We start from the raw sequence: 20,397 nt of genomic DNA on the forward strand, positions 1-20,397 counted from the left end.
TGCCGCTGCAAGCCGGCGGCGGCCGTGGTCTTCTCTCTCTCCCTTTTCTTCGTTTATGTTGGCGCGGCCATGGCGGCCATGGTGGGTCGCAGCAGCAAGCCAGACGTCGGTGCCGGCTCGCCGGGCAACAGGCCGCCATGGCTGCCTCCTATGTTTTTCAAACATGAAAACGGGCTGAGGAAGGGATGGGTTTAGTCCCACATCACCCAAACAAAAAGCTTATGCATGCATAAATAACATACTCAGTTTTTCTTATTCCAAACAGTATGAGCCGGCGGCCGACTCTTTCTAGTTTTTTTTTTTCAAACACGGCAACGGGGTTTAGTCCCACATCGGTTAGCCAAAACTACTTACATATGTTTAAATAACATGGGTTCTCTATGTATGCGAAACAACATGAGCCAGAGGTAGGCTCTGATACCACAATGTAGGGTGAATTATGCATAGCGAAATAATAAATAAAAAAAAAAAATTTACTGACCTTCGCCCATGTTGTTCAAGCACAAAGATGTCGCACCAGAGAGAGAGAAGAGAAGAGACCCCACGAGAGAAAGAGAGGAGATCCGGATCTTCTAACCTATGCAGGACTTGAGTACCTTAGGTGATGGATCCATAGGCTTATTTATAATGCTAAGTTAAGGACCCGTATCCTTATCCTTAATGTTTATCTCTAATAGTTTCCATTCATCATGGAAACCACCGGATAAGATAAACTCTTCTTTATTTGATTAGATTTAAATCACCATTTAAACGAGGTTTATCTTGACGTGGGATAAACTGATCAAGTGGGCCACATCAGTCTCCTAATTCAAGGAGACGTGCTAACAGTTTCATCTGGATCACCTTTTAAATCTGTAATTTTGTGGATTTCCCTGCGGGTTTTTGGTTTTCTTGTTCCTATGTTCTAGTCGAATATTTTTTTTCTCATACATGTTGCCCCTTCTTCTAAGATCAATTATACATGGTTTGGATGGGAAAATGCTTAATTGGAATCCACAAAACGAAAGCATGCCATAGTTTTCCCCACAAAACACCATCACATCAAACCATCAAACAAATTGCATAAATCATAACACCTAAACATATATATGATCGAGTTGAACACATATAGCTTTAAATTATGTAACCAAGAGCTCCCAATCCAACTCCTAGATAGAACCAAACTGTACAAACCCCAGCAACAAATGCAATCAAATAGAGAGAGAGAACGGACCTAAACACTTATTCTCCAGAGACATCACCATAAATTTTCCAGGGACATACCAGTGTTCCACGGCTGGCTGCTCTACCGTCAGATCTTCTCGACCTTGTCGGCCTTCACGACCGGGTTCGCCTTGGCAATCGCATCCTGGCCAGCTCCCCTATAATCAAAGGCGCAATTGTGCTTATCGGAGTATCGGTGAAGCGAGCAGAATAACTCCCCACAGCGGCACTTGAACCCCATCAGCCCGACCCTCTTGTTGCAGAAGCTGCACCGATTCGGGGTCTCCTTCGCCGGCGATTCTCCCGATGAAGCCCCTTCCTCCGCAAAGCTCCCAACTTTGGCCTCACCATTGCCTCCCAGGGGCTTCTCCTCTGCCTTCTTCGCCTCCGCCGAAGGCGGCACCACCGAAGTCTCGATCGAAGCCTTGGACTTGCTCAAGAAGCAGTCTTTATAGCATTTCGAGCAGAGATTATTGGTCGCCGGGCTTCCGAAGAAGCCGCAGTTGTTGGCGCAGAGAGTTGGCATGTTGGGGGTTTGGAACTCGGTCTCCTCAGCCTCCCTCTTCTGGCTCTCCTGCTCCATCTCCAGCGAACAAACCCTGGCTCGAGGTGGGGCGATCGATCGATCAATCGGCGCTCTTCAATTCAATTCCCGCTAACGAATCAATCATCAGAATCAAATCCTCATCGATTCGAACCCAACAACTGGCAGCCAGAGCCGATCATCGAGACCTCGATAGAATCGAGAATCCTCGTTCTCGCACAGATCGGAATCGACAAAAGATCTATCGAATCCCTAACCGATCAAGATCTATCGGGAACGCCCGAGAGACATCCGGAAGCCTAGCGTCCGGAACAGAGAGAGAGAGAGAGAATGAGTTAGCTGACCCTTATCGGGAGATTCTTTTATATATTTTTTTTCTTGGGCTCGGTCAGTTGGCGATTGATATGGGAGTGATATCGAACGGTTGTGATTGAATAGGCGGTGATGACACTCTGGATTACGCTTTCTCGGGTTTCCGGTCAGCTACCCGCTGCCCGGGGCGAGAGCAGAAGCAGCTTTGCGGTGGTTGGAGGGTAGAGACGGACACGAGGCAGCGGAAAGAAACTGAAGCAGTCGGTGCGCGTCACCTTCCGTGACTTTAAGGAACCATTCACCTGCCGCTCTTTATATTTCTGTCGATATTTACTTAAAAAACAACAATCTATATAAGAATCTATTTTATATGATATTATCTTTTATTTTAATAATAACTTCTTATAGTCCATATGTGATATACATTACAATCGTATTCTTATTTTCAATTTATCCACTGCACTGATTAACTACAATTTGGTTGGTTAAAACTTCAAACTTAAGCTAGCCTACAAAATTATCACCATGTCCCTCTTTTGCCAAAGTAGGTAGCTTTGGTGCTGATGTATAAAGCCATTGTATGCTTTCTCATATGAGAAGTCACTTTCTAATGTTTATAAACATGAGATCAACCAAAAGGGCATGGCTATAGAAAAATATAATTTACAAAGATATGCACATAAATTATAAGTTAAGAAGACCCATTTTGGAAGGTCTATTCGCAAAAGATTCTCTCTCAACCCTTGAATCCAAAGCAAGCATGTTCATGTCCTTTAACTTCCATTGTTCCTCTCTTTATCCATCTGTGTATGCTACCAGAGAATTATAGATTATTGAGTACATGATGGACATGAAGCAATGCTATGGTTCCTTGCAGAATCAGGATTCACTTCGAGGTGAAGCAAGACTAAATATCGATGAGATTCTACGTTTGCACAACCCAGCTGCATCCAGGTTCCTTCCTCAACTCTTTCTTCCTTATCAAATCAAAGAGTCTTCTTGATTCCTCTATCTTATCCGTTCTGCCATAAATATTTGCCAATCCTAAGTAGCTCCTGGCATTACAAGGCTCCAATATCTGTAGCTCTTTCGCTGCAATTCTTCCCATATCAGCGTCGCCATGGATCATACATGCATTGAGAAGAGCATGCCATGCAACCGAATTAGCTGCAAGAGGCATGCTGCCAAGCAGACTATGAGCTTCTTTTAGCCTACCAGCTCTTCCAAGCATATCCACAACACAAATGTAATGATCTAAGCTCGGGTCGATGCCATACTTCTTTCTCATGGAGTGGAAATAATCCAGGCCTTCCTTAACTAGACCGCCGTGGCTGCAACCCGTCAGTATAGCGACAAAAGTATTGTGATTGAAATTCTTCGAATCTAATGCTTTCTCTGCTATCTTCAAAGCTTTTCCACTATATCCATTTTGCCCAAGACCTTGTATCACTGAATTCCATGAGACCTCATCTTTCTTTGGCATTTCATCGAACACCCGCTTCAATTCCTCGCTCAATCCACAACTCGCGTACATGGTAATCAATGAGTTGCAAACAAAGATGTTGGACCAATAGAGACCAATCTTTACTGTGATTGCATGTATTTGCCTTCCAAATTCGAGCATTGTTAAAGCGGCGCAGGCACTTAAGATGATCGAGTACGTAGACGAGTTGGGTTTCATGCTTCCTCCCGATCTTAACAAGAGAGAGAGTCTCAGAGCTTCCTCTCCTCGACGGCTTTCCAATAACCCCGACATTGCTATGTTCCATGAGAGCGTGTCCTTTTCTTCCATAGAGTGAAAGATCTCGAGAGCTTTGTCAATTAACAAGTGATGGGTATATGCATCCATCATAGCATTCCATGATCCCAAATCCTTCCACCTCATTCTATTAAAAATCTCTTCCGCTTCGACCAGGCTGCCCAGTTTGGCGTTCACATCAATCAAACAGTTGTGAACAAAGACACACCCCTCGCCTTCTTCGTCCAGAAGCTTTGCTATCAAAGACTGTATTTGCCTTGCCGCCGCAAGTGATCGGATGCAGCCGCAGCACTTAAGCAGAGCACTGAAAGTATGTGAATTGGGCAATATTTTTAGCTTGAAGAGGGCACCATAGAGGCCCGAGAAAAGCTTCAGAGCTTCGACAGGTTCATTGTTCTGTGCGTAACAAGATATCACCGCGGTCCAGGAGAACACATTCTGGTCCCGAGATGGAATGGAATCGAAGAGATGGCGTGCTTCCAGGACCAAACCGGATCTCGAGAGGCCACTGATCATCGATGTGTAGGATGTCGAGTTCCTATGGGGCATTTCATCGAACAACTGAAGGGCGGAGCCCACGCGGCCAGAGTCGACGAGGACGGACAGCATCGCGTTCCAAGAAATTTGGTTCCTTTGGGGCATTTTCTCGAATACCTGGACCGCCTTGTCCACCTCTCCCCTCCTCCCGTACTCCATGATCATCTTCGTCCGGCATACTGTGAGCTTCGGCGTCGCGTTTGGTTTGGAGGCGAAGGTGAAGAGGTTTGCCAGCCTGCGGGCGCCGAGCGAACGCGAGGACATGCGGCCTTCGGATAGCCACGGACTTGGACTTTGTCCGAGATCCTCGCTCTATTTATGGACTCAGTAAGGCCGGCCCAGATAAAAATGGGCTTGGGCTAAGATAATGAAGCCTTGATGAGTTTATGAGAGGTTTTCGTTCTTGTTTTCCGAATTGGGCTAGGGATGGACTAGGCACGAACTGGACCCAGCACAGCCCAATGAATTCTGGGCTGGTGTTAGGTATCAGGTTTCCACCACAAAATGCAGCTGCATCAATTTTCTGTAATTGCGCTTGAGCAGGAAACTTTGATGTATTAGTTCTACATGGCAATATTGAACCCATTTATTAATCCGTTTAAATAGATTCAATCCATTGTAAGTAAGTCGGACTAGGTTACCTATTTAATATGGCAATTAGGTCGATCATTTAGTAAACATGTCGGGTCAGGTTAACAAATTTTTGATATAATTCTTATCCAAACCGACTCGGTCCATTCCGGATTGATTGCCACCCCTATTCTTATCTAAATCTTGATGGGGCAATAATATATGTTAAATTCTGCATCCTTCTTCTAACATTGCTAGCATGCTTCTGAGCTCCTCTTTGCTGCAAAAAAGATGAATCATTTTTTAATTTATAAATTTTTCCAAGTTTATCATGATAGAAACCATGCTAGCAGTTTCGCATACGTTTTAAAAGCAAATGATGCTGCTGCTGCGTAAAAATAGAGTTAATGTTGCTAGCCTAAAAGTCTATTTGGATGGTTGGATTAAAAATTTTATAAAATTGATGGATTGGAATGGTGCAATCAATAAAATTATAAGATTATAGGTTATGCTAGATTTATTTTTATAAATATTTAGAAGTAGCTTTAGGGTGTCCTCTTTTCAAATCTTAGAGGGGAAAAAAATCTGCTAGGTATCTATTAACTTAGGTCTAACCTAACCTATAATTTTATAATTTTATTAATTATATTAATTTAAAACATAAATTTTATGAGATTTTCAGTCCACCTATCCAATCCAAGCAATTCCTAAATTATTGTAACAGGATGTCCTTTTGTGCTCAGGTCACCAACAGGTCATTTCCTGATATGATATGCTACTCCCTTTTCAATTAGGAGGATTGGCTAGGGTCCGAAATGGAAAAGATAGAAAAGCGCTATATATGTATCTATGCTTTTATATACATATATTTTATTGTGAATGCATCAGTCTCTAGGTGGCACCTCATCATCATTTTATTTCTCATTTCCCAACCTCTTCCAGTTAGGCCGCACCAACAAAAGCACATATGTATAGACGGGTCAGAATTCTGCAGTTGAAGTAACGAATTTATTCCCCCGTTCCGAGATGAGTGATGCCATGAATGCGTAAGGCCCTGTTTGGGGGAGCTTTTGGAGGGCCAGAAAGTGCATGAATGCTAAGACTTGCATGATAAAGGTGTTGTACATGCTGCATGACACCATTCTAAGGTATCAGTCTTATACAGCAGGAAATTTTGTACTAACTATAATTCCAGAATTTCAAAGAGGGCAGGGAAAATATCCACAATATTTTATTATTTTTTAAAAAATAAAAATTAATAATTTATCAGGTATTAGTTTATGGATCATTTTTATTATAAAATTTAAAACATTATTTTAATATCAATTTTTAAAAAAATATTTGAAAATAATAGTTTGCCCGATGTTGCTGGGGTCCAAACCGAGAACGATTGGCACAGCGGTGTGAACGGGGTTCCCTTTGAATTGCTTTGGTTGCGCTCCACCTCCCGCCGGAAAACCTGCAAGCAAGCCTCGCACCACCACTGGGGTAGTGGGGGCCCTCCGACGATCAAGTTAGAGGGAATCGAAGGAGAAGGAGAGGTAGCAGGTAAGATGATGCTATGGAGAATCTTGCTCACCCTCCCCCTTCCCCCCAGCCCCATATATATCAGGCTGGGGGGTTTTTCTGGGGATTGGTCATCGTGTGGCACGATGGGGTTGCCACTGACATGGCCGTTACAGGGCGTCGTGGGGCAGCGCCGGGTACGGCCATGGCAGGGCGTAGTGGAGCTCCGCTTCGTACGGTTGTTACAGGGGATCGTGGGGCAGCGCCGGATTCGGCCGTTGCAGGGAGTAGTGGAGCAGGGGGCCGCGGCGTGCCTCAGGAGAACAGTCTGTTGTTGTCAAGAGATTGCCGACCCGAGGTCGGGTTGCTGGATCAAGGGGCAACCGACTCGGGGTCGGATTGCTGGATCAAGGGGCAACCGACTCGGGGTCGGACTGCGGAGCCGAAGATATCCGACTCGAGGTCGGATTGCTGGATCAAGGGGCAGCCGTAGTCTTCCTGGGCGCGCGTGCCGGTCACGTGGGGCATGGTGGCTAAGTTCCCCCGTAACACCCGACATTATAAACTGCCATATTAGTTTGTAATCTTTAACGTAAAATCCACAATATTATTTTATTAGCATCTTTTAAAATTGCCGAAAAATAATATTTTGACCTACGATAAATTATTGGGTATTAGTTTGCAACTCATCTTATTTCTCCTATCAATAAGTCACAAATTCTCTTTTAACATGTTGTTAGCTCGTACAAAATAAAATACTAATTAAGAGTATAGTTTAGTGCTAGGTTTAATTTTGATCCTAAATAAAGATGCACGAGATCGATTAAGCCAAAAGTCTCGATCACTAATGCAACTAGATTTTATATTTAGAATATATTGAAATTTTAAATTAATCAAATAAAATAAATAATATAAATTATTAAAATATTATACACAAAATACCATTATTGCTCTTTAATTGTAGAATAAATAAAGTTATCTAAATTTAAAAAAACTTGTAGGGAACGATCATATATAAATAGAGAAATATGTTGAAGTTATCAAATTCTGAAATATTGTAAACAAAATAGTTTTAAAATATCATAAAGTATAAAGTGAAGTTATTCATTTTTTATTTGTCATCCTAGAGAAAAGGGTTGAATTTTTTTATGGACAGAAATAATTATTAAATATGAAACATCAGAACATATTTTAAATAAGTTTCTCCTAGTGGCCTAATGGCTTTTAGTCAATTGAACCCTGGTATGCGAAATGGTAGAATATAAACTAATTTTTAGATTTTTTTATTATTCGGCTTGTAAGAAATCCTCATATAATGCAGGAAAAACACTAAAATCTCTGGCATTGCATTCGTCAATTTTTTTTAAAAAATATAAGATATTAATGGGCAGCATATACTTAATTTTTTCTAATATTTTTTAACCGCTGGGGATTCTATAACTTCTTGTAGTGGCTGTCTTGGCATTCCAGTGACTGTGGAAAGTTGAGTTCTGGAAGCAAAAATCGGTTACTTTTATGCATTAACAAAGGACCAGCTAGGGTTTTGTATTTACATGGTTTTGGGAGAGAGACCTTAATTTCTGTTCCTGCAAGGAAATGAAATAGGAACGTTATGATATTTTCCCCTCCCTCCCCCCTATCAATCAACACTCTATACTGCAGCGAACTATACATTAAGTGGCAGAGAAAAGTGATGTAATAAATTGCTTCATGGGATTTGTTTCGAGGAAAAACAAACATGCATGATACTGTAAATATTCACCTAGACGTACAACTAGCTATGGCTCTCTCTCTTTATTTTTTTGAGAAAAGGAGCATAAGCTCCAGCTAACTTCATTTAGAAGATGAAGTTATAAAACAAAATGGATTACTGTCACAAAAAGAGAAGGGCGGCAGAGCGGAAAGGATGCAGAAGAGATTTAAAAAGAGAAGAGAGAAGCATTATTATACAGCAAGATGAAGGAGCTGTTAAGCTGCCAATCAGGGATGAAGTCGGACTTGTTGTGCCCTTGGGAGGAGGCATCCGATAAGACAACATTTCTTATGTCAAAATTATAAGAATTGATAGCAATACGTAGGCAAAACTCAACTTGGCTGGCAAAGTATTAGAACAAGACCATAGTGGCCGCCTACTCATCCCCTCTTAAGCCGCTCCCATTTGTTTTATATATCATTCTCATTCGTTCTTTGAGCCGAGTCATCAGCTTATCTGAGAATATAAAACCCAAAATAGAATTCAAAGATCAACAACTTCTCATGGTTGCCCCCACAAGATCTTATTTGGCTAGATGTTTGGCACTCTTTTTCTCAATCGATGCCCTCAGAATAAGTCTAGAGTACTTCAAGAGGGAATCGTGGAATTGCTGCCACATTTGAAAAATAAATAAATAAATAAATAAATAATCTCTCTCATTGATGAAGTCCATAAATGATAAGTATCCATCATGCGGTGGTAATTGTTCCCATTAGATATAAAATGCAATGGTTTATGTTAATCATGGTGTTGATACCCATGTCCTTCAGAGAAGTGCCATTAGAAATTAAGGGATGTTTAAGCGTACGTTGTTTTTGGACGAATAGCCAAAGCTGTCCAAGTTACCAAAGATTTTGCTTGAATAACGAGAGCATCGAGATATCTTGACATTATTTCAAGGTCATGGGCATCGGCCTGTTCAAACTTCAGAGACCGTTGGCGTTGACCGTTAGGTTGGAAGGAGTGCATCAGCTCATGCACGCGTGCCGTGAGCATCCACACGTGTGCATGGTGGGGATGGTGTTAGCTCGGAGAGCCATGGGGGGGAGTTGAGTAGGGAAGTAGGAGGGCTTTTTTGGCGCTTTTGATGCGGGGGAGTCAACACGCACTCGGTCGCAATGATACCTTTCACCGCCGACCGTGACGGGGGAGTAAGATTTGCACCCAAGATACTCTCCATCATTGCTTGGTATGTAGGCTGCTCAAAAGGCAGCGCTATTAAAGGAAAATATATATGTTGGTGCACCCTCTTTTTCATAGCATGTACTGCACACTTCTGAAATTCTTTAAATTATTATATATATATATATATATAGTAATGTTATTTGGCGACAAAAATATATCTATTTTTAATAAAAATAGTAATATATATGTATATCTGTAGAAAATAATATCAATTATTACTACATGATCAAAGATTGTATTCAAAGTTTCTTAGGCATATTGGGTATTATCAATATTAGACACCTAGTGATACAATGTATATATCTCAATTATATATATATATATATACACATTAATATTTTTAAAAATTCTAATTAAAAAAGAGTTTCATGCCAATTGACCAATTATGGCACTCGTAATCTTACGGGCAATCCAATTTTTGTTAACATCAAAGAATGTGCTTGGGCCTCGGTTATGAAATAAATATTGAATGGTTATATTTGTAATTACATAATATATATATATATATATACTTCAAAATTATTATTATTATTTTTGCAAGAATGCTCTTTTTACTAGATTTTTGCAACTATATATATATGCCAAAAAAAACTTTATAATTAATATAAAGTATTCTAAAAATAATTACTATGAACAAGAATAAGGTAGAAAAATATTATTTAGAGACTCTTTTTAGAGTAGATTTCACATTGTCTTGGTGTAAATAATTTTATGATGATGCAATTATAAGATACATTAACCAATTTTACGATCATAGTAAACTACACTCTAATAGGAAAATTTGAAAATATATTCCAACTAGTCCAAGTCTAAATGCTGAAGCAAATATCTTAACATAGAACATTAAGAAAGAAAGATGAAAATAATTAATAACTTTAAATGCCACTTTTAGACTTTTTTTTGAAAGAAAAGAAGGGAAACACATCTACGTTTTCATTACTTATACTGAATACATTGAGGATGTGCCCATAACTTCTGATTGTTAAGCAAAGTAGTGGAAGTACTACTAGGATAAGCTCAAATTCATACTGCTAGGCCTCCCTTGTAAACCCTCTATTTATATATTCCAAGAGAGTACAAGCCAAGATATGTGATCCTTTAAAATAATCCCCATAAGAAAGTTTCGAATATATATATTATATGCATTTCTTGGTAGAGTAATTTTTAAATTACCAAGAGATATGTTTTCTGAGACATTCCAGAATAATATTAACATAAAACATAAAATCATGTAAAACATAAATTATAACAGATAAACAAAATAGAAATATGATTATAAAATCAAACAAAAAGGAAAATGGAAAAGATAGGCATAAATATTTATGCCAAGAATAACTCAACTTTCCCACAATCCAGTCTCACAACAAGAGACTTGAGTCGTAACTTCTTAAAACATTAGAGAGTGGTGGTATACGAGTTGAATTTATATTATAACCTATTTAAAACTCTTCAGAAAAAATAAAATCCTAGCTATTTGCTTTCTATTTGCATAGGAAGATTCAATCATGCAATCCATGATGTAAGTTTTCCTACTCTTCCTATTCCCCAGCTAGCTGTGAAACCTCATGACATGTTCCCTTCTAATCAACAACTATAATAATTAGGAATATAACATCAACTCACAAATAGTTAATATTAGATGGACATAATATCTCAAAAAATCTGCCTGATCACTTCACACTGTCCTCTCTGCCTCTGAGCTGGTGTCTACTGCACATCCCACTTCGATCGAGAGATTGAGGGTGGGAGTGGTCCGAATCCAAGGCCAGTGATTGTTAGCGTTGGTAAAGCTGAACCATATCTAGAGGTAAAGTTGGCTCCTAATACTACTGCTTTACCTGTCTAGGTAATGTAAACTATAATAGTTGAAGTGATGGAGGCATGATAACATGATCCCAGGTCAAGAGTTTTACAGGAGATGTCGCTTTTCGAATTGGTAGAGGACAGTGTGGTCATTGAACTTAATATTATAAGCATTAAGCTGAAGGTGTTCGCTTTTATATTGAAAGATCTCCACCACATTCCCTACAGGAGAAAAACTGGAAGAGGGAGAAAGAAAGATAGGGAGATGTTTCCTCCCAAAGTTAGTGCTGTCCTCAACCAAGGGTTTGTGGAGGATCGCATGAGTTTTTGCACCCAGATCTCTCCTCCTCCTCATCTGAGCTTTCCGCCACATGGGATTCAGCAAACTCTAGGAGGCCTCAACATGGGAGGAGGAGTTGCCTCTTACTTAAAGGAAGGCCTCCCGTCCATACCATCCCAATATGGGGTTGCTTCCTCCGATGGTGGTGGTTTGGGTCAATTTGGAGCCTCTTCGGGGCAAAGATCAAGCAATAGTTTATGGTAAGAACCCCGCAACATCCTCGATAGAGATGAAGAGGAAAAGGACATCCAGAATCGTTTATTATATATCCTACACGATCTACTTCATCAGTAATTCCTCAATTTTTTTCTTGAATACATCGTTAGCTGCTGTCTCTTCTTCATGTTATAGCCACCCTTGTGAGGGTTCGAAGGTTTGGTTGTTATTCTTCTTCTCAAAGTGATTCCAGCTTGAGAATTTCATCAGAAACCTCTCTCCTGTTTTCTTTCTAATAGAACTTTGCATCAAAACAACTCTCTCTCTCTCTCTCTCATGAGTTTTGTTCGTTTATGTGATTTTCAGGTCATACGATGAAGAGGAGGGGGATCTAGGTAACAAGATATCATCAGCCGGAGAGGATGATCACAAGTACTTGAAAAACAATAGTTGTAGTAGCAATAAAAATAACATCAATAACCTATCAGTCGGTGCTATAAGAATGAAGAAGTTGAAGGCAAGGAAGAAGGTGAGAGAGCCAAGATTTTGCTTCAAAACCTTGAGCGAAGTCGATGTGTTGGATGATGGCTACAAGTGGAGAAAGTATGGCCAGAAGATTGTGAAGAACACCCAACATCCAAGGTATTCACTAAAACAAAGACCGGACTGCACTTTCTTCAGGGCTTTTATCTTTCTTTTTTCCCATATTGCTGCCTAATCCAATCTCGACTATATATCCTAACCCTTTTTTCTATCGGCCTGCATGGTAACGATTGTAGGAGACTAGAGTTACCGTGCATTGTCCATGAATTATTTTCCTTTGGAGAGAAGATCCCTTTCCCATTCTCGGCTTCTAGAGTTTCTCTATTCTCAAAAAAAGTCTCGACATTTTCTCAAAGATATAAAACAAGGCTCATGCAGGGATAAAAAGAAGCTTTTCCAGCCCACTTTGAGTACCCACATGAATGCATTGATTTAAACGAACTTGGTATTAGAAATAATCGTCTTCTTTTTATTGCTGTGATGCTTGATATATTATAGAATGTGGGTGTCATGCTTTATTGATTTGTGGGATGCGACATGACCTTTACTTTGCAAATGAAACGACAGGAACAAACAAATAAATTATGGCTGTCTTTTTCAAGGAAAATTAGGGTTCTATATCTTAAACTTTGCATTAGACCCTTTTTATTAAGTTATAACACAGATATGCATCTCAAATAAGGTATAGGAACCATGTCAATTAAGGAGATCTAGCTAGGAAGGGTATGACATATTTCACTAGTAGATTTTGATAAATAAAACATGAATTATCTGCTTTTATCTTTTGAAATAGGATAGAGCAAGTCCTCGTGAAGCTAAGGGGATTGATACATTAGAAGGCTATTGGCATTTTATAAATAATTTACTTTATATTCAATTTTAAGAACATATTTATCATAGTTGATAGGAGGATTGGAAGGATGGTTATGCATATATGGCTTTAATTAAGTTCAATAGTGCTTTTTGATTCTAAAACATCAATCTTTCAGCAAGCATAAATGCGTTTTGGGAAACTTATTCATTTTTCCCCATCAAAAAATTCTTTGTTTTATGTAATTTAGTTTTACCATTCATCATTAAATCAAACGATTTATTGTTAGAATTGCAAAAAAAAAAAAAAAAAATCATGGAGTCGTCTCTGCCATCAAGGTTAAATGCCTACATTAACTGTGGCTATGTAGGCTTATAATTATAAATGGTCGCATCTTGCACTGGGGAACTGGGGCAGGTACTGTAAGTTAGGTAACTTACTTGATTTCCGAGGCAGATGGTGGTTAATACATATTTGGATCACTGTTAGAAACGTTTCTACAAATAAAGGAATCCAAAACATAAAATGCATGAAATCATGGTATATCTTAAGGCATCCATCAGAGACTGTTTAATAAGTTAATGTAAAAACTTAAACTAAAGTTTTTACGATCACTAGTAGAAACTGTTTAAATCTATGAATCCGATAACTTATCCAAATACAGCGTATTACTTTTCTTTTATCAAATCTCGGGGACATGGTCTAATCATCACCCATGAAAGGAAATCACAGAAATCCCCAAAACACCAGATCAAAGAACAAACACAGAAAAGAACTTCAGCCTTCTCCATTTTCATAGTCTTAATGAAGTGCTGAAGGGTTTCCCATCTTTTGCATCAAGATAGATAAGATGGATAGATAGGCAGATAGATAGATAGGCAGACAGACAAATAGATAGATAGACAAAATCAATCTCAGTCTTCTGGATCTTCTTGTGATAAACTTCAAAGTGAGATTAAACTCGTAGACAGCTTTTTACCTTGATACCTATGTAAGTTTCTTGAGTACTCATAGATTTTGACAACATTTTGAGAAATAACTTTACAGGAAAAAATTGCATTTGGAGAGTAGATGCTACTCATATATACATTGTTATTTTTAGCAGATGATAGCAGATTTTTGATAAAATAGTTATGTGAATCCATGTTTCTAGTTTTATAGTGCAAGTCTAGGAAATAAATGGCTTGACAAAAGGAAATGATCGACCAATGACTCATAATTGACAAACCAGTGTAATCCAACAAAGTGTGGCTTGTTGAGTTTATATGGTACTCGGAACCAGCAGTTTACCTCTTTGATATGACTACCTGATCATATTATTTTTTTTCTTTTACAAAACCATGGACCAAATATTCTCACCTGTACGTCCTTATTAATAATGAGAATTGTTTTGTCAAGAAACATACAACTTAAGGAAGAACAATCTTTTGTGCGAAGAAAGACCGTGATACTCAATCCAAGGCCTACTCAAGCATGTAAGAACCCATTCTTTTTTGGTTACAATACATCCATATTAATAAGGAGCTATAAATGTTCTATCGAACAAATTTACATGTCAGCCTTGGTTAGTATTTGGATTTCATTTGCTTGGTATAGCAAGCCGATCTCAAATTAGATGATGATCGAGGTCAAACAGCTGCAGTGTAGAACAATTTTTTTTGTAGCAGCAGTCACTTTGATATATTATTTGATACATTCCTAATCTCTAGAAAATAGGGAAAGCAGGAGAAAGCAAAGAAAATGTACTAATTCATATTAAAAAGAGTACATGGACAAAGCCTCTTATGGGGGAACCCTCGAGGAACTTCACGGCCCATTGTTTTTCTACTTATCCACAGATTCTATCTAACCATGAGCATTGATAATCTATGTTTAGGGATAGCACTTACTTAAATTTAAAAAAGCAAAAAAAAAGGGGAAAAAATTAATCTGTCCTCACCTTTCTCAGCTCTCAAATTGGAACTTTTTGTCAATATTTTCTGTGTTTAAACCACCCTAATCCTTGAAGGCAAACATAATAAGGTGCGTGCCTTCATATGGTATACATCTTAAATCAATTCTAAAATGATCACTGCCAGGGTAATATATAGGCCTCTTTTAATGTCAAGTGGGGTGTCACTGACTCACTGTACATTGTTTTCCTTGGCTGGTCATTACGCTCATGATGGCATGAATATAAGGTGGCATTGGATCCCAGCATGGTTTGAGAGATGATGGCATCTTATCACCCAACTTCTGAATGTGATGGTTTCAGGTGGCCTGTCCTGCTCAGTTCTCTCTGTTCATGTCTCCTTTGTGGGTTTGGGGCTCACCACTGTAATGAGAACACTGATGAGGTTGACAATCATGCTTGGGACTTTGGTGGGCCAGTGTGATCGCCACTCAACAATGAATCTGTTTTGAAGATTGGCAACTGGTTTGATGAGGTGATAATTAGTCAAGTAGTTGACAAGCAACATGATCTAGCAACTCATAAGCATATTCCATGCGGCTCTTATTGTTGTGATTGTTGTTTTATTGTTGTTGTTGTTTGGCCGCCTCAGTGACTTTGAGAGAAATGATGCAGTGACCTTCAAGTTCCTTTTTACATTTTAACTATCAGTTGTGAATATTATTGCAAATAACAAAGCTCATGAAGTATTCACAGGTTCTTGACAGAGTGCCTGCATTCTCCATGTAAATTAATGCTGTTATCCAAAGTTCTGTAAAAATTTTCCAACAAAAAAAAAAAAAAAAGGGAAAAGAGGTAGATTTAACCATCATAATGGGATTAATGCATGCATTCACAACTCTCTAGCCATAGTTATTTATGCTCCTTTCTTTTGAGAAAAATCATATATCAAGATTTTTTTATTCAATGCTCCCCACTTTTTCTAAGATTTTATGATTTTTCATTGTGAGCAGGAGCTACTATCGATGCACAGAGAGCAATTGTCAAGTGAAGAAAAGGGTTGAGAGATTGGCAGAGGACCCGCGGATGGTGATCACAACTTATGAGGGCAGACACCTACATTCTCCTTCGCGTGATGAGGATGAGTTGCGGGCTTCAGATCATATCAGTTTCTTGTGGTAGTCTCTTCTTCATCCTCATTGTCCCAGCATCTCATCCATCTCCCATGGTTTACAATTGCAAAACCCATTAGGCTTGTCAGTTCTCCATTAGGCTTCTCAACTTGTAAATTGTAAGTGTAATAATCGCATCATTCAACTGATGGATATCCATAAAGAACTTCCCAAGTTATCTTTAATTTCTATCTGAGAAATGGAGGTTTGGAGTGAGGAAATGGTTTGGTTATGGATTTGGAAACTTCTTCGACTTCCTCTTCAACTAAAATGGTTGTGTTGGAGTTAATATGATTGCCATGGCAGATATAATTAATATTCCTCTGCAACAAAAATGGTGATAGAAAATTACGAGGAACAATTACATCCTCGTGGGATCGAATTACGTATCAAATACTAGATTGTAAGATGAACGGAGATCAAGAATAAGAGGAGCAGATTGATTTGATTTGGAATCTACTAGCATCAGTCCTCCGCTTCCAAATAACTCAAGATGGTGTATAATTTGGTTGTGGCACGGATAGAACATTCGGTGATGTACCGGAGCGGCTCAATATATTTGAGCCTAGGGTGAACTCAAAAGCTCCAACATATATACATTGGAGGGTCTCAATGCATAAATAAAAAAAAGAGACGATAATTTTTTTTAGGTTAGAGATACATTTCTGATGGGGGGCGAAATGGATCGTCCAGCCCACGGCTAAAAGGCCGCTCAATTTTGGTCTAACAAACGCCAACACCGACTGGTTGAATCCTCGGTCCGGTCCAGAACCAGCTCGGCTTCGGACTCCGCCAAAAGCTCCATCGACTTCGGATATTCGCCGACTCCCCCGACCAAGTTTGGGGGCGCCTCTAATACTCGCCGACCCGCCCCGACTAAGCTCGGGGCACCTACTTCAGTAGTACGCTTCGACTTTCGAGCTCAGGGCACTCCACCGAGCATACCTCAGAACCCGAAAAGCCGAGCTACCCTCAGCACCCGTTTAGCCGACCTCGCCAAACGCATGACGCGGCCTCTCAACGGGCTCGGCCTTACCAACAACCGCACCCATGTGCGCGCCTACGCCCTCCTACATGGCCGTACATTACAACACCAACGTGTCACACTTCAATAGTTGACCCTCGACAGTCAAAGGATGGCACCATGACTACTCCGGCAATACCCTGCTGTGACTGTCAACACCTTACCGTTCTTAAGAACGGACAACACCACATGTCACCAACCAGCCTTAGCTGCGCGCCATTTGACTCAGAGCCACACCCCCTCATGATGAGGGCGGACAGTGCCTCTGCCACCTGAGCCTCTCCACCGGGACTATATATAGCCCGGACAAGTAACTTTTAAGGAACTTTTTGGCTGGACCAAATTTACCCCACTCTAACTTGATCGTCGGAGGGCCCACACAGGAAACACCGGTGAGGCTTTGTGCAGGTTCGCTGCCGCCGTCGCGTAGGAGGTGGCCCCTCGTCTTCTTCTTCCAACCACCAGTAGCTTCCTCGACTCCTTCGGCATGGTTACCCTCGAGCCAAATTTGAACCACAACATTTTTTGGCGCTAGAGAAAGGGCCTGAGCCGTGACCATGATGATAATGAACCAGGAAGCCCCAAACGCGTCAAGCAGCCGAGAATCGCGCCCGACTGCTCCCTCCAAAGTCCACCCCCTGTACCGCATGTACCGGCAGACCAAATTTCTCAGATCCAGCCAGAATAGTTTTATCTGCTCGCCCAGCAAGTCCAAGCTCTGGTTGTGGTTATTCAAACCCTTCATCCGGCCGGAGCTTCATCAATTGCTGAACTCGACAGGAAAGTCGAGGAAGCGAGGTGACAAATCCAGATACTTTGGAATCAAGTCACGAAACTCCGCGAGGAACGCTATCGATCGAGGAGCTGGTCCCCTCGGAGGTCCAAAAGACATATATCCCACCGAAGTTTTGAGGAGTACACTCCTCTCACATCCTCACGGAAATTGAGGGTTGTGGCTATCTCCAATCTTCTCTGAAGATACGACCGTCAAAGTAACAGAAGCGTTTGGGCAAATACTGCCGCTTCCATAGGGATCACGGTCACGACACAGAGGATTGTTACCAGCTCCGTGATAAGATCGAAGTAATCGTCCGCCAAGACCTCCTCAGCCGGTTCGTCGGTGGATCGACCGACAGAGCGGAGCTCGATGGACAGACTTCGGGGCCATCTGACGGGCCCGACGACGGACGCCCCAGCATGGGCACTATCAACGCCCCGTCTACGCGTCTTATGCATTAATGCAGCCTTGGCCCCAAGGGGCCGGAAAGAGGCCACACTCTCATCGGCCCGAGGCTGGCGACTCTAGATGTAAATTACTCCCCCAAAAAAGGACCTTAGCCCCTTCAGGTCAGAGCTTTCTTTCTCCAGATTGTGTAAATTAATGAAGTTATCCTCCGGAACTTTTCCAAGGCATCTCTGAAGCGCCCTAGTGGGCTTGACGCGCTCTAGATGCCCCGGTGGCACGAGTTATATGCCGATAAATCTATAAAGTTGCCCCTTGAGCTTGCCTCGAGGCACCCTGTAGAACTTAGCGAGAGCCCGAGGGCCTCGCAACTGCAGGTTCTATCTATAGAGTCGCCCCTTGAGCTCGCCTCGGGGCACCCTGTAGGACTTAGCGAGAACCCGAGGGCCTCGCAACTGCAAATTCTATCTATAGAATCGCCCCTTGAGCTCGCCTCGGAGCGCCCTGCAGGACTTAGCGAGAGTCCGACAGCCTCACAACTGCAGGTTCTATCTATAAAGTCGCCCATTGAGCTCGCCTCGGGGCGCCCTGCAGAACTTAGGGAGAGCCCAAAGGCCTCGCAACTGCAGGTTCTATCTATAGAGTCGCCCCTTGAGCTCGCCTTGAGGCGCCCTGCAGGACTTAGCGAGAGCTCGAGGGCCTCACAACTGCATATTCTATCTATAGAGTTGCCCCTTGAGCTCGCCTTGGGGCGCCCTACAGGACTTAGCGAGAGCCCGAGGGCCTCGCAACTGCAGGTTCTATCTATAGAGTTGCCCCTTGAGCTCGCCTCGAGACATCCTGCAGGACTTAGCGAGAGCCCGAGGGCCCGCACTATTAGACAAAGAGCTACAAGCTCACCCTATGTGAGGTTTATCTTCAAATTGGAGGTATATGCCGAGCCCGAAGACTTCTGCAAATGCCAAATGCGGCTCCTGCTATGTGAGGTAGGCCCGAACCTAGGTTACGTAGTTCAGATCTCGATATCCAAGCGTGGAGCGGGACAAGCTCAAATACTTAATCAAAATCGCAACATGCTGAAAGAAATGTGGGCTTCATTGATAACAAAAGCTGAAGGCCAAATACAAGCGTGCCCGACCTTGAGGTCGGGTTAACTACAAAAGGCCCAAACGTCCGACTTTACAAAAATAAAAACAAAAAGTCAATCGACGTGGACGACTTCCACATTGGAGTCAGGTGCGGCCTCCGTCCTGGTCGCAACCTCGGAAGCGTCATCTCTACTAACCTCAGAGGCGGCCTCAGCTCCAACACCGGCATCAGGAATGGCTACTGATTCCATCTCAACGACGGCTTCGAGGGCGATCTCTAGCCTGACTTTGGTATTGGCCTCCGCAGCATCCCCGTCTGCCACAGCAGCTCCATCCAAGTTTGGCTCAAGGCTGCTAAGGTCGACTCCAGGGCAGAACTGCTGGACTTGGAGGTGACAATTATCGAAGCCTTGGACCATGGCAACAATAGCCTCTTCCGCCAGTTTGGCGAAGTACTCCTCCGACTGACAAAACTTCTCAACGGCCTCACGGGCGGACGACTCCACTAGATTCTCGAGCCGCCCGATTTTCAGTTCCCATTCCTCTGCTTCGCCCTGAAGTCTAATCAGGGCGGCTTTGAGCTCGAAGATGCGGCTTGTAGCAGATGAGCGAGCCCGGGAATGCTCGACCTCCATATCTTGGATTTGGGCGAGTCTGTCCTTTATCAGGACTTCAGTAGCCCGCACTTTCTTCTTAGCCTTCCGAAGCTGCTGCATGGCGACTGTAGCCTTCCCTTTTTCCTCGCGTCGCTACTGCTCAATGGCTGCCGTCCGTTCCTCGGCTTCTTGCTGCCGCTACGCAGTAGTTGCCACCCAGGCTTTGGCCTCCTGCTCCTAGAGCTCGGCATGCTCCATCCTCGGCCTGAGCACCTTCAGCTCTTTCTGGTCGGCGAACATGCTGGACATTAGCATGTCGACCACATGAAGAGACTGGCACGAAAAGATAAAGTGTCAACAAAAGCCGAGCATTTACAAAAAAATAAGTAAGGAACGGAAGGACTGCGTTACTCACTCGCAC

At 41.8% G+C, this 20,397-nt stretch overlaps 3 protein-coding genes across 3 annotated transcripts; 1 reads left to right on the top strand and 2 right to left on the bottom strand.

Moving 5' to 3' along the window:
- Nucleotides 1-1,041: 1,041 nt before the first annotated feature.
- On the bottom strand, nucleotides 1,042-1,786 carry LOC103710840 (zinc finger A20 and AN1 domain-containing stress-associated protein 6-like). The gene has a single exon (XM_008796746.5). The coding sequence runs from the start codon at nucleotides 1,784-1,786 to the stop codon at nucleotides 1,292-1,294; it is 495 nt and encodes a 164-aa protein (XP_008794968.1). The 3' UTR covers nucleotides 1,042-1,291.
- LOC103710839 (pentatricopeptide repeat-containing protein At2g13600-like) lies at nucleotides 1,042-4,953 on the bottom strand. The gene has a single exon (XM_008796745.4). The coding sequence runs from the start codon at nucleotides 4,617-4,619 to the stop codon at nucleotides 2,985-2,987; it is 1,635 nt and encodes a 544-aa protein (XP_008794967.3). The 5' UTR covers nucleotides 4,620-4,953; the 3' UTR covers nucleotides 1,042-2,984.
- A 6,334-nt stretch (nucleotides 4,954-11,287) lies between these two features.
- Nucleotides 11,288-16,270, top strand: LOC103710854 (uncharacterized). The gene is made up of 3 exons (XM_008796763.5): nucleotides 11,288-11,712; nucleotides 12,035-12,310; nucleotides 15,927-16,270. Exons 1-3 carry the CDS (start codon nucleotides 11,288-11,290, stop codon nucleotides 16,093-16,095), a joined length of 870 nt encoding a protein of 289 aa, XP_008794985.3. The 3' UTR covers nucleotides 16,096-16,270.
- The last annotated feature ends 4,127 nt before the right edge of the window (nucleotides 16,271-20,397 follow it).

This window comes from Phoenix dactylifera, chromosome 1 (assembly GCF_051530095.1).
Source record: "Phoenix dactylifera cultivar Ajwa chromosome 1, Ajwa_hap1_PhDact_Kaust_v1.1, whole genome shotgun sequence".
NCBI lineage: Eukaryota > Viridiplantae > Streptophyta > Magnoliopsida > Arecales > Arecaceae > Phoenix > Phoenix dactylifera.

What these genes read in the sequence shown, in the direction of transcription:
- LOC103710840 (XM_008796746.5), bottom strand. Translation starts at nt 1,786, where the DNA reads ATGGAGCAGGAGAGCCAGAAGAGGGAGGCTGAGGAGACCGAGTTCCAA.
- LOC103710839 (XM_008796745.4), bottom strand. Translation starts at nt 4,619, where the DNA reads ATGTCCTCGCGTTCGCTCGGCGCCCGCAGGCTGGCAAACCTCTTCACC.
- LOC103710854 (XM_008796763.5), top strand. Translation starts at nt 11,288, where the DNA reads ATGTCGCTTTTCGAATTGGTAGAGGACAGTGTGGTCATTGAACTTAAT. An exon ending in AGATCAAGCAATAGTTTATG is followed by an intron (nt 11,713 to 12,034) that starts GTAAGAACCCCG and finishes TGTGATTTTCAG; the next exon opens with GTCATACGATGAAGAGGAGG. An exon ending in AAGAACACCCAACATCCAAG is followed by an intron (nt 12,311 to 15,926) that starts GTATTCACTAAA and finishes CATTGTGAGCAG; the next exon opens with GAGCTACTATCGATGCACAG.